This window comes from Lottia gigantea (genome assembly GCF_000327385.1).
Source record: "Lottia gigantea unplaced genomic scaffold LOTGIsca_2, whole genome shotgun sequence".
Lineage (NCBI taxonomy): Eukaryota > Metazoa > Mollusca > Gastropoda > Lottiidae > Lottia > Lottia gigantea.
Window position 1 is genome coordinate 6,055,787 of NW_008708400.1, and position 17,634 is coordinate 6,073,420.

At 35.4% G+C, this 17,634-nt stretch overlaps 1 protein-coding gene across 1 annotated transcript; it reads left to right on the top strand.

Annotated features, from left to right (window-relative positions):
• Positions 1-1,978: 1,978 nt before the first annotated feature.
• LOTGIDRAFT_153035 (hypothetical protein) lies at positions 1,979-16,476 on the top strand (the record flags this gene model as incomplete). Its single annotated transcript, XM_009053517.1, has 13 exons — positions 1,979-2,009; positions 4,148-4,870; positions 7,517-7,726; positions 8,266-8,415; positions 8,536-8,640; positions 9,236-9,766; positions 9,994-10,050; positions 11,564-12,022; positions 12,398-12,643; positions 15,093-15,149; positions 15,491-15,541; positions 15,973-16,023; positions 16,298-16,476. The coding sequence occupies 13 exons, from the start codon at positions 1,979-1,981 to the stop codon at positions 16,474-16,476; spliced, it is 2,850 nt and encodes a 949-aa protein (XP_009051765.1).
• Between the last annotated feature and the right edge of the window lie 1,158 nt (positions 16,477-17,634).

Below are 17,634 nucleotides of genomic sequence, written 5' to 3' on the forward strand. Positions count from 1 at the left end.
ATAGTTATCTGATCGCACAATTAGGTAACTAACTGAAATCGACCTTTCTTCATAATTCAGCCACTGTTTGAAAGGATTGAACTTGTTATAGTTGTTAAATCTTAGGAACATGGATAAATGTAGAATTCAGATAAATCTTGGTTTTACAATGTGAGATTTTCACCTTTGAATTATCTAATTAAAAAAAACATCATTTCATGTAACGTTTTTGAAGGACTATAATGCATTCTCAAAGTTTTTAATAAAATGAAATTTCTCGACCATCATCCTAAAATGTCCACGATGCATTCTGTAATATGTGAAGGTTCACATTCCAATGATAATGTTAGTTCATGTGGCGTTAAACTTGACAATTCTCTCCTTATTCTAATCACAAACAGTCGTCAATATCGATATTTCTCAAAACACAACATCAAAGACCAGGTAAAGATATTGGGCCAACAATAGTTTTTAAGAACTTTAATCCACTTGAAGGTTAAGAATCTGAGGCCATGAGTGGATTGACGAGAATTTTTCTCCGCCGAATGACTACATACATACACCTTCTCTCACTGTCAACATGTTGGTAGAACGTGAAGGTGTACACTGTTTAAAATTTGTTTTGTATACTTGACAGTTTCTTGCTGTACCTGGGTCAAGATGGCTACAATTCACATGACCTAATGACAAGATATTTTGTGTCATTCATTAATTTTCATTAAGTTAAGTTTTGTTGTCAGTGGTAAAGATGCTGGCCCGATCTTACAATTCATTAGAACAGTGTAGAAATACATAACGATCCAAAGGGTAGCCTTGTCTCATACCCTCCTGAAGAACCATCTTGCTTATAATATGCTTTTATCTAACTTTATCACATATAATACCGAAATATTGCGCTCGAATTTGAAAATCTATCCCCAGGATATAAAAGATGCCGTCAATCTGAAACATAATCGAATTTTAGCACAATCAGGTACATGTAATTGTTCTATATCATTTGTAGTTAACACTAGTATGAAATATTAGATAAAAAGATTCCTTGACCTAACCCTTTTAAAAGTTTAAACTAACGTTAACTTTGTCTGCTATTTATGTGCGAAATTTAGCAAAATTCAGATGATTTTGTGCTACTTTTTGTTTTTGTTAAGGAACACGCTCAAGAAATGTGAAACAAATGTGAAAATTATACAAACGCTAGAGTTTTAGTTGCTTCCGTTCAATGTTACAGATCTTCTTATGTTTACCGACTTTAATTGTGCTCTTTTTTGAAATTTTAGTTGCCAATTTATTTAATGATGCTTTGAACAAATGATAGCCAAATAGAATATTTTCTGTACGCCAAGAAGTTTAACGTTATTGATTCTCACAATCTCTTCCTTATAATTTGGAGTCCCTATTTTTTGTCAATTCTATTACGGTTAAGACTCTTTTGAATTTCTTGTATGCTTTATAAATTATAATTTCAAATAGGATAATACCCAATGAATTTCCATAGAATGTAATTCAGATTACAAAACAGCTAGTTGTGATTGTACACTATTACAGACAAGCAATTGAACAATTTCAAAACTTCGGCATCTCAGACTAATAGTTATTGTGCAGTCTACTTGCTACTTTTCTGTACTCAAATATAGTCGGTCGGCTGGACATTTCATTTCAAATTTTTGTTTTGATATCGGTAAACAGATTTTGTAAATTTGTCAATAGTTTTGTCCTCTTCAGTAAACTTTCTCATACTAACGTGACATGATCAGAATGTATTGGCTTTTCCTTCGGTCGTCTGTTAAAACATGACGTCAGCGTCCGAAGCAGGGTTATCAATTTGTTGGTAGAACGGCACGAGGGGGTTGACTTTGCCAGCAATAAAACGCAGCAGTTGACGAGTGATTGTAACATTCTGCTGTGCGGCTTGAACCGAGAAGGTTCTGCAACTAGTGAAGAGAAGAAGCTACATTTATTTCATTGAATCTTATAAGACATTATATTGTATTCGATCATCATGTCTTGGATATTGTATATTGCACTTTCTGGTAAGTCTTTTTTATCATTCTTGAATACCTTCTTACTTATTGTAAGCATTCACTCTTCGTTGGAAACAACTTTGGCAATGATTTTTACTTAGTAGATTCAGGTCATCTGAAATATCTTCAAAGATTTAATAACTCTGCTGGTACCACCGAATTTTTTGTAATTAGCATTAATTACTGAATTATTTGAATTTGCAATAGATTCAGATCTTTTGACTTTCAGAAATTTCACGCCTAAAGTCATTTCAACCTTCTTCTTGTTTTTATACGGCGTTATCTTGTGAGTGTTAAAAACAGCATGGACATGAAAAAACATGCTGGTGGCCCAGTTTTTTGTAATACATACTAAAGCTCATCTGACGCTGTCGACGCGACTTTCTTCAAGTATAAGATCAAACATGTGGGATTGGAATTGGACATCAAAAGGGCATTTCCTTGAAATTATCAGCTTCGAGTTTTGATCTTCATAATCACTCTAAAAATTGCGCCATATCTAGCAGACCATTAAGTTCTTATCTGAAACCAGTCCACGGGCCTCAAACATTTTTTCATACTTATAGATGAGAATTTGTTCAAATTTAGGCACCTATTAAAGGAGTATTGATTCAAAGAAAAAAAGAAAAAATATATCAATCTGTTCCGAGGCACAATGTTTCGTAAATTATCACATTAATCTTCAAATTTCATATTTTCTTGATTCGAGGGGCTTTATGAATTTGAACAAAAACTAAAATTAGTATGAAAAATACTATGTGGCCCAGGGGCCTGATATCGAATAGAATTAAATATCGTTCACGGTATATGACTTTGCATGAAGGAATGGAACAGGACGAGCTGTTTGAGTTTCAATAATCGTGAATTTGGAAACGAAAAATCTGTTTTAGGCTTTTAGTTCACAGCATAACACTAAGGCCAGGCACTTGGCATGTAATATCTCCAATCTTTTCAATAAAGACGAACTAGAATATGGAAAATTAGAAAATATTAATAAATGTAAACTGTTGAAGAAATAGAACATTATGTCGAAATCTAACATTTGCTACGCATTTTATTTCCCTTGTCACGATTGCTTAAGAATCTTCATTTCAATGGCAGGGCAGGTAATAAACATCTTAATCAATTTTGATCATAAAGGATTTTTTTTAGACCTTCTGATTCCTTCCTCAATGTTAGTCATCAAATTAATGTTCGGCATAACAGAAACATTTCTGATGGACGTCGCCTGTTTGCCTGATATGTGGGTCAGTAGTGGTCAGCCTTTACTCAAGATTATCCCAAACTGATGGTGTCCGTTCACTTGGCAGAGATTACGTTTACTTTAGTAAAATAAAGTGCCAAATGGTATTAGAAGGGATTTATTGTGGTCAAAAATCAAGACGGTCAATGTCGAATGATCATACAGATTAAACCTTAACCAAACTATCTGTGTCTTATTGAGCGTTTACAAATCGATTATTACTCGGGGTCCAGACAATAAAAATGTTATTTCAGAAATCGTTTTTGCGTGCCAAATTTGGGTTCTGAGAGGTTACTCAAGCACTTTTTATTTCCGAATAGTTAATTGTAATCCAGTGATAATTGTAGGCTAGATAAAGTCCAGATGACTTTTGCGAACAGTTATGAATATAAACCTAGTTCATTCAATATCTTTGACAGATTGGACAAAAGAGACTGGTTTCAATAGAGCACCTTGCCTCATCCCTGAGTAACGTACCACTACACGACATATGTCCATATATTCCTTTTGCTCTATTCTATACTTCATGAATGAAATTTTTAGAAATCTATTTAAGTCTAGTATATCTAAATTTGTCTTTTTAATCTGTATGTTCAATTATTATGATAGTGAAATTCGCCTCTCGTTTTCGAAAATAATAGGACTTGAGGGATATAGTGATTTAAATTGTTACCATCTTATTGCCATGGGCCTTATTCTTAAGTTAAGATGATTTAAGCGTTCCAGTAATATAATTATAGTCAATCACTAAAATTGATTTTAAATTTAGTTTTATTATCCAATCGGAAAACCACATTTCTTAAAATCTGGATATTTATCTTAAATAAGTTTTCGAGAATATAGTTCCATAACCATTATATTTATATTTCACAAACTATGAAAATTATATTTATATTTATTTCAGTGGTATTAATAGAGTTTGCCATTGGTCAGGAAGTCATCTGTCCCTCCGTTGACGGATTCTACCCACATCCGGTCGATTGTGACAAATATTACAGATGTGTCAACGGCGAAGGAACAGAGTTCCAGTGTGCTCCTGAAACATTTTGGTCTTCACAAACTTTCGTGTGTTCATGGAAAGACGATGTTACTGATTGCGACAGTTCAGGCAAGAGACTTCGTCAGTCCGCTTACAGAAGCAGTAACATTGAGGCCAAGAAAACTGACAATGGTGTCGATGGTGTACATCAGGGTACTGGGGAACCTGTTACTTTAACTACTGAAGTTTTGGTAGGTTCTGATCAAACCACAACTCTAGCAACTTCATCAAATGCACCACGAAAATCTCGGCCAAGTACCACACACTCTCCTGCAGCATTCGTTGCTTCCGGTCAATCATCAACTACTGCAAGACCCGATGAGACAGAGGCCAAGAATCCCGTTGTAACGACTAAGTTGGTGGATCAAAGAGTTTCCCAAAAGATTGAATCAGGCCGTGTTACACCAAAGATCACGAGTCAAAGGGCGACAACGAACTACAATACAGAAGCAACAACTAATGATGACCATACGGCTACCGTACATATTACAGATCATACAGCCTCGGTTAATGTCACCATCGTCACCCAGAAACCACCTCAAGCAAATGCCAGTTCTCATCCAGTACCAATGAAATTCGCTGCTCGAAGTAAGTATATTTCTTTCTTCCATGAAATTTCGTCCAAAATATCAAACTTACAAAAAAGTTCACAAGGAAAACCAACACGCAGACCTACCCATAGAAACAAAAATGTGAAGGCTATAAACTGACATTAGTACAGTGGTAGATACATCTCTGGAAAAGAAGTGAGCGGATCTATATTATTTTGTCTAAGAATCCGAAGATGTGCCGTTTTACGATCATAAGAATCTTACACGATGAAATTGGTGGTCAGAAATTTATCTTGCTCTCAGAAGGATGGAACTTTAAGGGCCAAGGATTGTTGTGGGATTAGAACCCCAACTAATTGAAACTGTAAACAAATTAAAAAAAAGCGAAAAATTTGCTTTACAATTGAATCCTTAGGTTCTTCACTACAGCACCTATTCGCAACAAGTTATTGACTGAGCTATATTTGATATTCATTCGGGAGTTGATAGCGCAACCCATCTGTAGATATAGATGCTTACTTGAGACAAATACTATTACACCGTGCTAATCTATCTAAGGTCAAACACAAATATATTTTTTTCCAAATTAAGACGATAGCTAACAACAGAAAACTTAAAAATAAGATAGACTTACGATAAATCTCTTATTGTCTTATTGTAACATTGTAATACAAGAATTCTCAGAAGACAGACAAATGCTTGATCTCAACTTAAAATGGTTTAAGATAAATTGTTGAGAGGTTGAAATAACACGTCTTATACACATAATATAACCAGATTGCTACTTTTACAATCTTTCGTTAAGTCAAAAAGAGCCAAAACAAAAAATTCATTGTTTATTCTTCAGACATACAAGAATGTTTTTTTAAAAGATACACCTTTTCCATTTGACACGAAGTGAACTGGTCATTAACTATGTACAAAAATACAAAATATGTGCACTTTAAGATACCGCAAGGATAGTGTTTTTAAATACTGCGTACTGTAAGGTTGAATAAAGTGGGTCAGGAGCAGAATAGAGGGTGTAGTGTAATATTATGCCAATGACTTACCAATGAAATTTTTAAATCAGTTGATGGCACTGGGTAGTTAAGGAAATCTACGAACTGTGCACTTTAAGATTGAAATGTAAGCTAGTGAATATTTCATAGAAGCGCCCTCAGTGTCTAGATTATTAGTCCAAATACGGACATAACAATAAGGGCTTAAAACTTCATTTCGTATGAATTCAATGCCAAAAAATGGTGTCTTCATCAAACAGTTTTCTCTGAATCGGAACAGTTTTAAGAGAATAACATTATGTCGATCGTTAATGAAAACGACCATTTCTTAGTTTAAAGAGGTGCACTATTTCAATTCATTAGCCCAGCAAAGTAAAACTCCATTTCATCAGCGGATAGAAATCCAGACTCGCAGTTATCGGGTCGAAAATTGTGTACATACATACATTGTTTGTACAAATGCACAGTATTGTCCGGTTTGAGAGAACACAAACAACCCTGTGCCTGTCTGAAGTTATAATATTGTACATACCAAGCTACAATGGTTCAATACATTAACAGCTTAGCATAGTGTTAACTCTTTATTTGTTCTTACGTTTACGACAATACTAACAAATCTCTTGGGATAACAATTTGAGTTGTACATGTCTTTGAACATTACCACAATACATCAGCAGTTTCTATTGTATCCAGAGACAGGGCGTGATACAATAACTTTATATTTCTTGGAACAGATTGCTATCTACCGATGTTCGTATAATATTATTATTGCATAATTAATGCATTATTGTATGATGTTTGCTTAGGCATGCACTTATTCCAATCTTTACTTTGAGAAAGAATTTTCGATGTCCTTAATAATTTCAGTTAAAATCTCAGTTCTGTTCTCTGTATAGGCTGTTAATGTGTCTTAAAATGTTACTTACAGAATGTTTTCTCCCAGATTGATTTAGGTCATTTATATACACAATAAACATTCCTCTATCTGCTTTACCAACGATTTCTGGTTTCAGATCTATTCAGTGACTTCAAATGTCCCACATATTTTGGATTCTATCGTGATCCGTACAACTGCCGAGCCTACTACCACTGTCTTAACGGTATACCGTACAAACGACATTGTCCCAACGATCAATACTATGACCATGTTATATTTAATTGTGGTCCTAAGTCGACCGTACAGGGTTGTCTTTACTTTGGCATCCCGGGATCAGATATAGATTTCCGTAAGCCGGTAGCAGAAGGCAAGTATCATGTGGTGAACCCCAATGGATTCCTTTCCAAAACATTCCAGTTCATCTCCACCCTTATCCCTTTTGTCCGGTATCTCAGGCTACGATTTTAATATTTTCGAAATAACTCATCATGGCATATATCGTATGGTGAAACTCCCTAAGACCCAACATTACTTCATCCAGCATCGTCCATTTTCTATCCCCTCTCCTGTAACCCCTCAACTCAAACCCTTTGGTACTTACTATATTGTTTTTATACGTCCGCACTTATATGGTATGATTTTAAGAATTGGGTCCAATTAAAAACCATTACTCTAAACTTTTCATTTTCACCACTTTTCAATCATTGATATTTGTTGTCGATACTCTAACAAAAAGAAGCATTTGAATTTAATTAAACAGTATCGAGTTAAGCTCTGATACTAATAACATATGGTTCTCTTTCAGGTGTAACAGGATTTCGTTGTCCTAAAGATAACGGTTACTACCCAGATCTGGATGATTGTTCGAATTACTATGAATGTATCTTGGGTCATGCCTATAAAAGAAAATGTATGGTCGGCACCCTGTTTGATAGAATTCGACATAAATGTACATGGGAGAACCTTGTACGAGATTGTGCCAAACTTACAACTTCTACAGACTCCACGACCAAAGGTAAGCATTTGAACTATCCCATAATAAACTTTATCACATCTTAAAGGGATTGTAAAGAATACTAATGGCAAAAAATAATTATCATGCTTTATCACATAAGGCATTTTGCGATTAGTGACGTCATCAAAACCTCTGATTGAAAATTGGAATCGTGCAAATTGATGTTATCAGTGACTCCGATATACATAAAAAAAATTACAAAACCTCTTTAAAATTCCTATAATGTTTGCTCAGATCGATGAGTTATTAAAATTACCCCATCAGAATCTTTGCAGTGGACCTGAGCCGAACAGCTACTAGCAGCTCCGATTAACTAGCAGATGGTCGTAGTTAAAGATCACTCAGGTTGACGACACGGTCAAAACTTTACTAGAAAGTATAATTAGAGCATCTGATGTCGGTGGGCCCAGTTCGACTGAATGCAACAACCGACTAAGGGCTCTCTTATAAGAATCTGTTTCTGTTACGGATGGCTTTGTCGGTATAAATGGGTCACAGCAAACTGCCATAATATCATATGTAACATAATTATTTTTCAGTAACGAACAAAATAGACTACAACTTCCACTGCCCCAAACCAGATGGTTACTTCCGGTCTCTGTCAGATTGTAGAGTGTACTACCATTGTATTGATAACAGAGCTTTAGTTTATCAGTGTACTCCTGGTTCCTTGTTTGATATTCATTTAGGTATGTACTACATGTATTTCATTTCAGTTTTTTTAAGTATTCTTTTGGAGCCGAAAACATAGAAATAGGCGCATGGGATTCCTTCAAATGTTTAACATTTGGTTTTTGTCACATCATTAGGTAAATGTACGTGGTTTTCTCGAGTCTATGATTGTAATGAAGATGGTAAACCAGTTTCAATGGATGGTCGTAAACAAAAAGAGAAAAATATTCCTAAAAAGCCAGGTGAGTAGTCTCTTGTTTCTTCAATGCGTCAGCGCCACTATATTCCTGCAAATATGCCGATTTAAACTGTAAACATTGCAACTTTGCACACTGCACTTTGTCTTTAGTGGTTGTAGTTATACCTTGCAGACTTAAGTAGACTTAAAAAAACTAAATTTCATTCATCCATGTATCAATTTGAATGCCCGGAATACGATCTTAAATTTGGTAATATGGTACTACTATATAATACAGACATATAAATCAATATACAGCTAAGATTCAATGTGAATTTTCTTTATACTAATCGTCAGAGGATTAACAATCACTAATCTCCTTAAAGTAGCCTTAACATTCTTTGAACTTGTACTTTTTTGAGTCAAGTGTACAAATACAATAGTATACGTCATGGTGGTCTAGTGTCATTTCCGGTTAAAGTGCATTCGCCCGCGAAATAATTTGGTACGTCAATGTTTAGTTGGATTTTTGAACAAAACTTATCCTCGAACTCGACAGGTTACTTCGACACAGTGACCAATGGCTGGTCATCGCGTCATAATTAGCTTATATAAATCTACTTTGTACTTTTGTAAAGTTTCAAATTTTTTAAGAACAGTTAAGGCAAATCGTTTTAGAGTCACAAGGATGCAGTCGCAAAATACTTTAAGACTACTTTGTTTTGTGTTCATGGTTGAAACATTGTATGGCCATGGAGTTGCTATTCCTTCAGTAATTGTTAACCCTGTAAAGAGGACCACTGTTGTACCACCATCTGCTGTACCGATATCTGTGAAACGGGAGACTGTGATTCCAACATCAGTGGCTGTACGAGCAGCTTCTACCCAGTCAACAGTTCCAAATTTATCCAGTTCTCCATCTTCTCCCAAAAATATAGGATCGGTTTTCAACTTTGCTTGTCCACTACCAAATGGTCATTTCCGGGATTCCACCAACTGTGCTATATTTTACCATTGCCTATCGGATGTACCGTATAAAGGGTATTGCCGCAGTGGACATGCGTTCGATACGGAAATGATGATGTGTGTTGCGGCTTCCCAGATTGCAGGATGTGCTCCAGTGTCAGTTTCAACTTCGCCAACAACACAGTTCATCCGACAAATTAATCCACAGGCGCCAGAAAACAAGGGTAAAAACGCTCGATAGCATCCCCTGTAACTTCACATATTTATCCTTATTCATCCTTATATCCTTATCCTTATTCATTTTGGGTTTCGTTTTGCGGTTCGGGTCGTTAGTACTTTTATCCACATCATTAGCTGTCTTTTCGCCATCGCCATTCCAATCAAATCCTCATACATAATGTCAACATGATATCATCCCATCTAATTTTACACATTTTCCTTTTATCATCAGCATCACCATCGTCATTACAATCTGCCCTTCATACTTATCAATCTGTTGAAGACCATGGTAAACAAAGCATAATAGAACCCCATGTAACTTTATTTATCTATCCATATTTTAACAGCATCATCATCTTTACGGCCACCATCGCTCTTCCTTTTCGTAAAATTAGCCCAAAAGCTGTGCACGATCATTAAGGTTAACAAAGCACGATCATTCAATGTAACGTTACCCATCATTTCATTAATATTAGCTTCATCTAATGGTTATCGTCATTGTAGTCTGCTTCTCATACTTAATCTCGGCTTAATATGAACTCAAATGATAACAAAGCATGAATATCTCGTGTAATTTCATTCTACATCATCAGTATCAGCACCATCATCTATTCTTCATTATCTCTTCCATTCCAAGTTAATTTCCTTTAAGTACAAACCATCACCGGAATCAAGGTCCCATCCCATATTACTTCAAATCTTATATATATCATAATTACGGTCTTCACAATAATCGTGATCCAAGATAAAAATCACTCTTCCTTTCTTTTGTTATATGTTACAGCGAATTCTTATTTACCAACCTCCCAATCATTGTCACCCAATATCTTCGAAATTGTTACCTTATTTAGATGACTTACATGCAATTTTTTTCGAGAATACGTTAGCTTGAAAATATTAGATAATTAGATTGTTTGATTAAGAATTGAATATTGATTCCGTCAGACTTCATGACAGGAGGCTATGCAGGCCTACCCACCGTTTTGCTAAAGCCCTACCATAGAAACATGCCAGGACATAGGACTGATTATTTTCAATTGTTCAGAGTATGACTTAGGTTGTTTTTCATCTAATGTATATATTCATCTTATATATTTTGTAGATTTAGGGGACGAAATTGATATGTATAAATTATTGTCTGAAATCGACCCGGCAGAATCCATGGGGCCAGAGAGGAGGATGTGATTTCGTCATTTTTTAAAAATTCAAAAATTTGGCCTTGACCTAATTATTTTTTGCAGACGGATTACAATTTAATCCTTGATTAACATTTCTAGACGAGAAATTATGTCTGATCCGGTCAGATTAATACGACGATAATAAAATATTTCCGGATTGCAAGGTTGAGATGATGTTTTGTATTAAAATGTTTAGGGAAGTCAGTTTACGATGACCACACATAAGGAAGAAAAAAATAAACATTGTCAAGTGATGTAAATAATCCTGTATCAGGGAAATCATTGGTAGGCTACTCGAAATATATAAATCATATTATAGACGGAACACGGTTTTATTGTTTACAAACTCTTAGGTTGACTGGGTATATTGAAACACAAATTATGGTATGCAAGATGAAGGTTACACACAAAATGTCATTGTATACTGATGATAAAATATACTTGTATAAGATGAAATTTACGAATCAAAGAATAACAATTAACGTAGGGTACAGCTTAAAAAAGACCAATTGAATGACTGAATTACAACATAATTTGAAAGACGACCAAGTTTTAATGATGTCGTAGCTTATTGTAAAATATCTTCATTAGCCAGAATCCTATCTGAAACCTTTGTCTTTCCAGTGAAAAGTGAAGATACCGTGATTTCCTACAGAAGTTTCAAATGTCCTGAAGAAGAAGGGTATTTCAGAGATGCTGAAGACTGTTCTGTATATTACTTCTGTACCAAATGGAAGGTCTTTCAACAACAATGTAAACCAGGAACCGTCTTCAGTATGGAGAAACTGACATGTACCTGGCCCAACACTGTGGATTGTAATACAACTAGAACTGCTGCACCATCTACTATCAGAGCTACAGATGCCCTGCCAATACTAACTACAGCTAGTCCTCATCGTCCAGCCAGTAGAGATGAAACTCGATCCACCAACACTATCCGATTAGAGAACCCAGCTACAGCAACTAATGGTCCCACTACTGTCATTCAACAAAGAGATCAAGACTACTATGATTATGGTTATTATTATGATAATGAGAACGAGATTGATAATGATGATGATAATGGTGATGATAATAAAAACTGTAAGTACAGTATTCCATTTCTAGCTCCAACAATTCCTTGAATAACAGACGAGGCACAGTGATTCGGTATGCTGTGACTGAGACTACGTAATTGCTCAGACATCTTTGAGAACATCTTTAAATCATTGCACAAGGGCGAATGACTAGGAGACGCAAGACAATAGTTTATATATAGGTGTATATCTCTTAGTGTACCACCAAGCAGCGGCGGAACCAAAGAAGGGGGGCGAGGGGGCAGCCGCCGAAAGCAAGTTTTTCGGGCAAAAATCTCATAACTGGGTTAGAGATTCGGGCAATCTCAGATAACCCCTCTCGGACGTAAACCTGGCTCTGCCACTGCCACCACGGAATCAAATGTACCAATTTCAATTTCAGTACCGGATATTAATTCGATCACAGAAGCAGCCTCTATATCGTTTGTTTGTCCACCGGTATTTGATGGTTACTATGGTGATCCGATATCCTGTACAAAATTTTATCGCTGTATTGGCGGTAAAATGTATTCCTTCAGTTGTCCAACTGGAACATTTTTCGACAACACTCGTTATATTTGTAACTTTATCTCCGAGGTCAACGACTGTACCCCAAATGGTATCAGATACGCCATGATCCAACAACGAGGTAAGACAATTAACTCCGATTGCCTTGCAGATACAGACGATCCTACTCAACGAGCCCGTGTTACACAATTAAGCCAAGTCAAAATTTATCTGACATAACTCACAGCATTTTTGAAAACGTCAGAGACTCTGAAACGAAAATTGAAATCCTAGGTAACAGCTATAAGAAAAAAAACTCTGATACTATTCACTATTGATACATTTGTTAATAAAATGATCAATGAACGACAAGCAGAATTCGGACCAACATCAATAACCTCAAAAAGTCAATTATTAATGAACTCGCATTTTATTTAGATGAAACTGACGACCAAGAGAGAATGCCTTCATTTTCATTCGAGGCATCTTTGTGGTAAATAAGACAAATCCCATATAGCAAGTCTCCTTCTGATTTTAACACACCCTTACTCCAACCTTTTAACTGATATTCCTCGTTCCCCTTTATACATAAACATATATATCATTTCAAACTATTTAGGTGGCGGATTTGCTTTATAAATTGCCAAAGACAAAGTGGGATTAATTAATTGAAAGCTGATGGTATTCTGAACGTACAAATCTACTTAACATGCAGAGCTTGTAGTTCTGGTTATCATAGACTTTACATTCTGTAGTTTAAAAATCCCACGTTGTCAGTCAACCTCTTTCCAATAACCTCCTTACCGCCATGTCTGTTATACATGTATATTATCTAATTATCTACAGTACTATTTATTTTAAACTATTACTAAATGTAATCCCAAAGCAGATTTTTTTTTATCAAACAATTGTGTTAGTCCTTGTGATTTTGGTTTAAAAAAGGCGTAAGTATTGATCCAAGTTTTAGCATGGTTGTGGTTTGCCATGTTGTGTGAGTCGTGGAACAAGAGGTATATTCAGTCAAAGATATTTATACACATACTGGTGCCTTTCTAAACACAAGCAAGAACAGTCTATTGTTTTATGGGGTATGGTTTAAGTAGTCGTGAGATTCGCATTGAATAATCTTTTTCACCGAAAAGCAAATATACGAAGGAGCCCTTGGAATAATATGTTACAGTAAACTGTTCATGTTCTTGTCTGGGGTGTGTATAAATATGTTGGACTGAGTATACAAGTACCACAAACCAAGCATCTTTGATTGTTGTGAATCGGCCGAATGTGCCTACATGTGATGGTTTCATTTTTGGTGTTTGTTGTTAGCTGCCTTGCCTTTCTTAGACTTTGAGTTTGGAAAAAAAAATGTCGGTGGAAGTGGTTTTAATATGTGGGTTGAGTTTGAGTTTGTGTGGTTTGCGTTTTATCTGATTGCTTCCCATTAATGGTCTTTATACGAAGAACACCTTTCTTTGAAAATATCTATGAAATCAGCGACACCTTTATTGGTGTATTTCTATGTTGAAAACCCTTTAGACAGCTAAATTGTAAATTTTGAGAACAGCAGTATTAATTTAAGGGCTTTCAATATGAACCAGTGGTTAGCGGGAATAACACTTACCATTAATATAAATTCTCTGTAAATATACCCCCTGCCTATGCGCTGGGCCCCTTGGTCTCTCCCATAACTTTCAAGAAGCTTAGATATCGCTTTTGGGGCAGCGTAACAGCTTGATCATTAGGTCAATGCTTTCATTGCTTTGTCAATCTTGAACAGTGAGAACTTACATGAAGTATTTTCAAAGTGAGTAATCATTTCAAAAGTTTGCAGAAACTGGAGAAAATTCCCTCAAATCAAGGTATAAGGGATATAGAGGAAACAGGCGAATAAAACTAGGCAACCTTGCACTTTGATTCGGAGAGAGACTATGAAACTAGATATCGACTGATATGTTACGACATGGATGAATCAAGATGCTTGATGTAGACTGACATCTCACAACTTCGGCGGATCAAACTGACGACTGACGACGGATCAAGATGTCGATCGATTGAGACGATCGTGGCTGATGGAGATGGTACATTCGAATACTACCCCTTGTGTATCTGAAACAGTTTTTGACCCTAAATAATTTGAAATAGTTGGTGTGATGTTGCACTTCCGGCATGAAAACTTATTGAAACGGGAATGAAGGAATGAATTTTATGCACGTACACGAGGAGTTTTGCGAAAGGAAAATCATTCTTAAACAATGAAAGTGACAAAATACCAGGCTACGTATTCTCGAAACGATCTTAGTGCTAGGATGTCCTAGGTTGTTATCTTTTAACATTAATTCTAGGACATCCTAGTGCTTCGAGAATACGTAGCCAGATCTTATTAAGAAAAACTGTCCCAAATGACATCGGTGCTAAAATCAGTCGTGATCAAATTTTAATAAAATATTTCTGGAATATATCGCTCTTTCACTCCGACTCTGCGAGTTCACTTACATTTCCAAACCTCCATGATCACCTTTAGACAATGAAAGAATGATTTTCTTTTAGGTACACATGTTATAATTTAGTCTAATTTATCAATTTCTGTATTTCAGATGAATACAAGGAGATTGAACCTAAGTTTCGACACGCTCATTCTCAACAGAAAAAAGGTAACGTGTTAACACATTTTGCTTTCAGTAAATGCTCTAGAAGTTTCCAAGCGACTAGTTGACCATTTCGCAGATCCAAACCAAAATCACACACATATATGCACATCTAATTTATTGAAAGGTCAACTAGAAGTGAATTGACTATATTCATCAGAGTCTGTGTATTGAGAAACTTATTGCTTTTAGTTTCTACAACATTGCTTTTCATACAGATGACTCTTCCGATATATTTTACAAAAAAAACCTTCTTCAATCCCTATAAATACGCATCTCCTACGAGTTACTTGACGATTTCTATACCCATTCTTCATTGATTAACTCCCGTATTGATATATTTTCAGTTGAATTTATTGAACCTAAATCACGACGAGTACATCACGATCATGATAAAGGTAAGTCAGCTAACTTCATTGTGGCATAAAATACATTTTCGTTATCCGTTATTATGATGATATATATATAAGTTTACCAAAATTATATGCAGATCTCAAATTTGTGTCTTATTTTGATTGGTTTGATGGTACATGGCAAGTTAACCTGCGCTTCGAGTAAATCAGTATCGCGAGTAAATCAGTATCGCGATCTTATTTTATCCCCCAGTCAATACTATGCCTCAATGATCGAAATGTTCCAGTTTTTTATTATCTGTAAATACCATGTCGCGGAATCTCCAAAATGTCATATTATGGTACCAAAATGTTGATGACATTACAATTCATGAATGTTGATGACATTACAATTCATGAATACCTTTTTGGTCCATAATCTCATGCCTTGTTACCTTTAGAATATATTTGTAATTGATCCTATAATTTTAATGCAGATAATCGTGGAGAATCCTCTTTCGATAGAATGCCTCCAGGTTTCAAAGCAGGTGAGACGATTTTAATAACCCTTCTGTTTATCTGTAGATGATAGTATAATACCATTGTTTGATTGAACATCGATTATTTTTTCCAAGTTCGGGAAGCAATGTTCATCGTGACTGTTTATGCAAACACCCACCATGAAAGTTCAGCAAGTGCTGTACGATATATTCAGTTTTAAGGAAACTGTCGAGAGTTTCGGAATGATATTCAGTAAGTTTTAACACTATCGGACTACTTGAGAAAAATTGCTTTCACATAATGTTTTTATTTGAATTTCAGTGAAGTTACCATGCCCGTTAAGAGACGGTGTTTTTGGTCATCCGAAGTCTTGCACCAAGTTTATATTCTGTAAAAAGTTCATCCCGTATGTCATTGATTGTCCCGGTGACTTGGTTTACAATATACACCTTCATACGTGCGATTATCCAGATAATGTAATCTGCAAACGATATGACTAAATTCCATCCTTGACTACACAATATGTATTACTAGATTTGGTGGTCCATCATCTTTTAGCTTCACTTAATTTTCCAATGAAGGTATCATTTTCTGGTTTACTTTATCAAAATTTCGGAAATTCTCTCCACAAAAATTGACTCAATGTTTAAGTAGTTGTTTCAAAATGGTTTTAGACGCCATCAATGTCCATTTTTTTTTCCAATTCGTCCATATATGTTTTATGTTTTTCTCGGTTACCAATGTGTTATCGTGATTTCAACTCGGTGTCCCATATTGTTCAGAGTTTGTTGTCAGGGTTTCAGAGTCTCAAATTCCTAATTTTAATCATCAAATTGTTAAACCCGTGTTCCATTAATGGTCTCTTAGTCCGCATAAACGCTTCCGAGTCTGACATTATCGGTCAAGCGAACGAAGCATCTCGCATTGAACAAAAACCTAAACTGATGGAGCTGATAGTAAAATAAAGACTTTTAACGTTTTGTATTCTATATCTATCCCATAATCTTAAGCTTGCTTCTGCTCAGCTTAATTATATTCGATTTATTTAGCCTTCAGTATTATGTAGATTAATTTCAGTTATGTTATTTAGCCGATATTATTCATTTTTTACTTTATTGCTTATTGCTATTATAATAGCCATTTATCTTTATCAATTTATCAGTATATATGTAGATTATTATTATTCATCTATTATATATTTTTTTAATTCGATGCAACAGAGGTTAAGGACAGAGGCGGAGCCAGGTTTACGTCCGAGAAGGGGCGAGATATCTGAGATTGCCCGAAAAACTTGCTTTCGGGGCTGCGAGGGGGAGGGAGGGGAAGCCCCCTCTGTCCCCCCTTTGGCTCCGCCACTGGTCAACGATATCTGCTTCTCCTTATTCTTATAATTCTTACTCAGTTCCAAAAATACTCATTAAATATTAACTATCTTGATCATATTTACGTGTCAGGCGCGTATTTTGGTATGGATTCTTGATTAGAATTTGAACGTTTGTTTATCGTACATGGAATAGTGTTTTTAAAAAGCATTCCTTAAGAATATCTTGCTCATAATTTGTTGTAATTTGGATGTATTTGTTTCTATTTACATCTTAATTGTTATATTTATTTGTTATTGTTAATTGTATTATTTGTATAAATGTTAATAAAGTTTT